The sequence below is a fragment of the Leguminivora glycinivorella genome, chromosome 15 (assembly GCF_023078275.1).
Source record: "Leguminivora glycinivorella isolate SPB_JAAS2020 chromosome 15, LegGlyc_1.1, whole genome shotgun sequence".
NCBI lineage: Eukaryota > Metazoa > Arthropoda > Insecta > Lepidoptera > Tortricidae > Leguminivora > Leguminivora glycinivorella.
In genome coordinates this window covers 6,409,117-6,415,116 of record NC_062985.1, presented here as the reverse complement: position 1 = coordinate 6,415,116, position 6,000 = coordinate 6,409,117, and the positions used below count along the sequence as shown (strand labels likewise).

Here is a 6,000-nt window from a genome sequence, read left to right as displayed (position 1 = left end):
TACGAGGCCATGCATTTTCAACCTATTTTTATTTTTTTATACATGAACTCAACTCTCTTAGCAACATTACTAAGAATTCGTCTTGATATTTTTTTCAGTAAACTGATGAATTTTATCTTATCGCCAAATCCTTCAGAAATAACCGAATTAATTGAAACTTCAAAATGAAACAGCTCTACAACTCTAGTTTATGGTACATAGCCGTCAGTTATTAGAAACTAATTTTAGATACTTATTTTTAAGGATTTGTGTTTTTTTGTCCATAATGGCATCACCGTCCATTATGGGGTATTTCACCTTACCCGCATATTTTAAAGATCCATGCCATGCCAGTTCTTGGGCCCAACCAACACAGATTGTAAAGTTTATGATGCAGTGTGGTTGGCCATAACACTGTAAAGGCAGCCACACACGTCGCTACCTGAGCCGCTGTTTGCACCACACAGACATATTTAAATGACGTGTCAACATCACACCTTTGAATTAGGCTTTGTTTTTTGGATATGTAAATGAAATGAAAACAGTTTCTTATAATGTAGGTGTAGCTCTCTGTAAGTTTGTACAGCGTGTGTGAATGTGTAAATATTGATGAAAAAAGGCAATTTAGTTTCCTGATAATTTTCGGAAATGTACGTATTCTCTTTAGACTAGATACCTTAATAATGACTTTCTCCTTTAGCCTCATGGTTCATGATTAAATTAATTAGGTGTCACCTATATTTTTGAAATAGGTAGGTAAATTACATGTATAGGTACCCTTTTAAGAAAATGTACCTGTCCATCGTAGAAACCTAATAAATATCCATCTTATCAGTAGGTGTTAAATTAATTACGATGTTGAGTGTGATTAGTCATTATACCAACTCATTACCTACTTAGTTAAATCCGCCACTATTTACCTAAGATTACCTCAACTAGCGTCGTATATCGTGTATATCTAACGACCGTTGGATTATTTTTCAATAAAATGCATCAATTAAGTTCCATTTATTTTACTAAACGGCTAAATAATGACGAAAAACAAATATCTAAGACAGGGTTTTCCATTTTACTTTAACTTATCAAGCAAGCAAAACAAAAAATTAAGTACATTGCATCCGGTTTGTACCCAGCGTGTAATTACAATTTGATCCATGATTAACTAATCTTCCTCTATTTACGGCGCCACTAGATAGCCGCCTAGACCGGCAAACTGTAATAGACATATCAATTTCCAGCGGTCGGATTACGCTCCCTCCTGGGCATTTAAAACGTTGCATCTACTTTGCCAAAATAACGCCGAGTCACAGTCGTCACAGATCGCGATAACCACCCCAACCTCCCCTCTCCGAATAATACGTATCTATTAGAGCGTATATATCTCCGATTCGCCAAAGTATTTCTCAAACATGAAGATAGTCGACGAAAAATTCGAGTGGAGAAAATATGTATGGCAGCGGTATGCGAGGCGGAGGGTGGCAGCGGTGTGGGGACAGAGGGGGGCCCCCGCGCGCGTCAGTTCGCTCGCGTAGCTCGTGCAGGGAGGACGTACAGCTCGTCGCTAAAGTTTCGCGTGTGACTGACCGTGCGGATTGCTCCAGTGTTGTTAGTGGCTAGTGGAGTGTTGTGTTGGTGTGCAGACGATGCTTGGTGTTTGACGCGGGCATGTATCCAAGCGCGGGCGCGATGAACGCCGCCGCCGCCGCAGCTGCCGTGGCGGCCGCCAGGCATCCGGTAAGACTTCGCCCGAGATCAACCCCGACCCTCAAATCAACGGATATCAAACAGATGTGCCTCGTCTACAATGTGAAATAGTGCCAGTGCTTTGAGCAACAGTAAAGTGTCTCAAATTGATCTGAAGTGCCAAATTCGAGTCCCGTCGGCAAAGAATCGCAAACATTCAACTCATTTACGAATGTCATTTGCTCCTTTTAAAAATAAATTTGGAGTCGACTGACAGCTCCTCCCATTGTTATTATCTTGCACAAATGGTTCCAAACTGAGAGAGCGGAGAAAGTGTGCCACCACATGTCTCTTTTAACTTAATGCGCTTATTTCGCGCTTTTTGTGTGCATACTAATTTGCGAAACACTCAAATTCCAAACTGTTAACTTTTTATGCTCAGGTGCCGTGAATAGGAAAATTGTAGAAAATGTAAAGTGGATTTAACAGTGCGCACACGGATCGTTAAATATGGTTATCGTGAATTTTTCGTACAATGAACTACAATAAATTATGTTTGTTTTTGTACGAGTTCCTAAAGCGACCCCTCTCGTCGTCTTTGATCTGAACGACAAAGGGCGATCACAGGTACGCGAGGAAAAGTTGAATACCTTTCAACTAATTTGAAGGGTAATTGAAATGATCGCTCTATTATATCAGATGTTAATGAAAATTCAGGTTGATTACTAAAGTATAACGTTCAGTTCAGTTCATTTTGTCACGCCCCTACAAAAAACAAAATAGAACACCGTTCCAGTATTTTAAAAAGCGAACAATAGTAAAACATAGACAGTAAATACAGTGAAAACTGGATAAGTGGAATCGCAAGGGACCGGCTGTTTTGTTCCGCTTATCCAGGTTTTCCATTTATCCAGTTTTCCAATTAACCAGGTTCAAATAAAACGTCTTCTCACTTATAGAGGCTCTCGCTAATAGAGGTTGTCGATGCTAGTAATGTCGCTTATAGAGGTCACGTACAGTCAGCTGCAGAGAAAAGGAGACCCCCTGCCATACAAATTTCTATGTAAGGGGGTCTACTTTTCTCCGCAGCTGACTTTACATGCTATTAGAGCAGGCGCTAAGTCGGGAAAACTAAATACATCTTTTATTTAATATACATGTAGATATAAATTAATAGATATTAAATGAAAAAAACAACGCTGGATGGATTGTGTGAAAGAGGATATGAGGAAGAAAGATGTGAGTGTTGAGATGACGAAAGATAGAGGAGAATGGAAGAGGAAGACGTGTTGTACCGACCCCACATAACGTGGGATAAGGGTAGGAGGAAGAAGAAGACATGTAGATATAAATTAACAAAAAATTATACAGCAGTGTAGAATGAAGCTGGGGTGTAATAAAACGCCCCCCGCTGAGACGGCATGTCGCTACCGGCGGTACCGGCGCCCTACCCGGTTGATGTATTTTATTTTACTAAAATTACTAAACGGCTCTCAACAAACATTCAAGGGAATAATGCACAAACTGTTTTAGATGGAAATATTACACATAAAGTAGGTACTAGGTACATAAACAAACGAATTTCAGACAACATAACCTTTCTATCATTAAGAAATAATGTGATCATATTTTGCCTGACCGAGACACTTTTTAATTACATATATGTACATTACGTTGTGTGTAACATGCACAATCACATATGATACATTGTCAAACATAATACCGTGTTTTTTGACTCAGTCAGTATTGCACTTTCTTACCTCGAACTTTAAACGCATACATTTCATTTTTCTCCTAAGTTCTACGTATAGGGCTATACATTACACAAAGCTGCGTAATGCATAACCAACACGTCTTGAACATCTATTGGTAAGGCCATTATGCAGGCAGGTAAAGCCGGCTTTCTGATCAATGCTCGTCAGACACTCAATTATCCGTGAAATTGCTTCGGCGGATGTCGAACCTACCTACCCACGGTCGCGGCACTTCATTCCGCTAACTGATGATTCATGGATGGTTCATGTCTTATATAATATTTTATTGCAAATAAATATACATAGATGCGTTTACCCTGTAGCTTTATACGTAAATAATATATTAACTTTCTCAGCTCAACCTCAATTTTGCTCAATGTCGAAAATGCGTGCGAACTTGTCATTTACATAATTTGTGTAAAATTGTTTATTAAGTAATTAACGCTCTGGTGAATAATTAAATATCCCTCTTTATTTTTCGATATGGCAAGTTCATGACATCACCAGAAAGCGGCAGCTACGTTCCTAAACTTCCTAATGAGTCCTAATTGGAGCTCTTATACGGTCTAATTAGGATGTTACAATTGCTTGCCTGTCAGTACTCAGTAGCTTATACCCAGACTACCCAGTACTTGACAGCAACAGTGATAGATGGGATATGTTGATATAGGTACCTGCTTAAAGTACATACATATATAAATAAAACAATCCTTTACCTTGAGATGTTGCTATTAAATACTGAGCAAACTAAAAGATCTTGTCTGTAATGTTCAAATTCCCACTCAAAGTATACTTTGACTTGTCAAAGTTTTTTATTTAAGTATAAAATTGCTTGTGCACATAAACATGTTGCGAGTTCACTAGTTGCTCTTACATGTCATCAATAGCCACTAGCCACTAGATGATGATTTTTGCGACATTGCATCATGAGCGTTTGAAAGTGGTAAGACGTCCAACGCCTTTCCTCTTCCTATGTGATGACGATGACGACTACATATTATATGTACATATATATCTTGGTATGAATAATAACCAAAAACTACATATTGATCCCAAATTAACCTACATGATCATTTATTAAGGCATGATTTAAGTACATGTCGTAGGTTAAATGCCTATGGTCCCTCTATCGTCATAATGTCAATAAACACGTCATTTGTTTAAATAAGTTCAAGCATTCGTTTCTAGGGTCAGCTCAATTTATGAACGCTTCCGTCATCGAAAAGCACGTGTCTTATTATGTTGTCAAAGTACTAGCTTCTGAGAGTTAAATACCTATTAAAATCTAGGGAGGCCGTTATCTATATTTTAATACCTCAAAATCGACGCCTTCCTTGTCGATTTGTAAATCTTTCGTAGTCTATTCATCTCGAGAGTCACCTCTGGCCCTTTCTTTCTATAGAGGAACTATCAAGCGTGAAGTGACACTTGAATGAACAAGTGATGAAGTGAGATAGCTAAATAAAACATGCTAATAACACTTGATAATTTATACAAAGCTGGCCAGAAACAGGCGAAAACAAGCAAAACCTTAGGCCTGCGAACGAAGCCCGCAAGGCTCGTGTTAACCAGCAAATTAACACCAGAGTCGCTGAGCTACATGGAACACTTAATTCAAAGCAACGATCGATCTGACTTCGTTATGCTAATTTGCTTCCGCGACCACAACCATAAAAACCTTTTAAAACTAGACCTTCAGACTTTTGCGTACGGACGATTTTTGCTACTCTCAGCCAATTCCGAAGTCCGACGCAGACCGCAGACCACAGTGCATCTGTGTGACATTCCCGGCAATATTTCCCGACGTATACAGACCACAATTTAAATATCAATTTGCGTTTAAACCGTATGCCAAAGGGCACTTGTAAATATCATTTGAATGGATTATGAAAAAAGCGGAAGGGATTTATTGACTCGAAGGGGGAAAACATTGTTATTTGTAAACAATACAATTGTCACGAAAACGGCAAGAAGAATAATGTTTGTTTTCGTCACTTCTTTTGTCTTGAGAGAATCTCGTAATTCCATGCATAATAATGTAAATAATGTTGACTGCACGTAATGCGAAAATAAGTGTTATTTATTAACGATTTGTCACCAGGTTATTTGTTGGAGGCAATTAGCCGTTCATCACGCGATCTCTAATATGAATGATCATGTACTGAGCGCGGCGCTTGAGACGAGACGAGAGAGGTCGTATGAGCGGTTAAATCTCCAGTCGCATACAACTTTTTAGATTTGAGACAAGAACTTTACGAGTGTTTTAAAAATGTCACATGTGTTTAAAAGTTGTTATAGTGACATGAGTCTTTATTGTGTGAAGATATTGTGTGGCGTGTCATTGTACTGGAATAAAGTTACATACGTTGTTGAGTCCCGTACTCACATAAGTCGTTATTCCTCTGGGAGCGGCACAATGGTTGCCGGCCGTTCCCACGCCGTGTCGGAGGTTATGTTATAAGTTTATTGTTGACAATGCCTGCCGAACCATTATGCGGTATTTCTGAACTAACTTTGTGTAGGTATTTACTATTCATGGAGTTAAGTGAGATAATTTAAACCGCTTGCGTAGGTTTAAGCGACT

General features: G+C 38.9%; 1 protein-coding gene across 1 annotated transcript in view; it reads left to right on the top strand.

Moving 5' to 3' along the window:
• The first annotated feature begins 1,501 nt into the window (after nucleotides 1-1,501).
• Nucleotides 1,502-6,000, top strand: part of LOC125234180 (protein groucho-like) — a 73,719-nt gene continuing 69,220 nt past the window's right edge. The window contains exon 1 of the mRNA XM_048140387.1: nucleotides 1,502-1,713. Within this exon, the coding sequence (XP_047996344.1) occupies nucleotides 1,645-1,713 (69 nt within the window). The 5' untranslated portion in view covers nucleotides 1,502-1,644. The remainder of the gene's footprint in view (nucleotides 1,714-6,000) is intronic.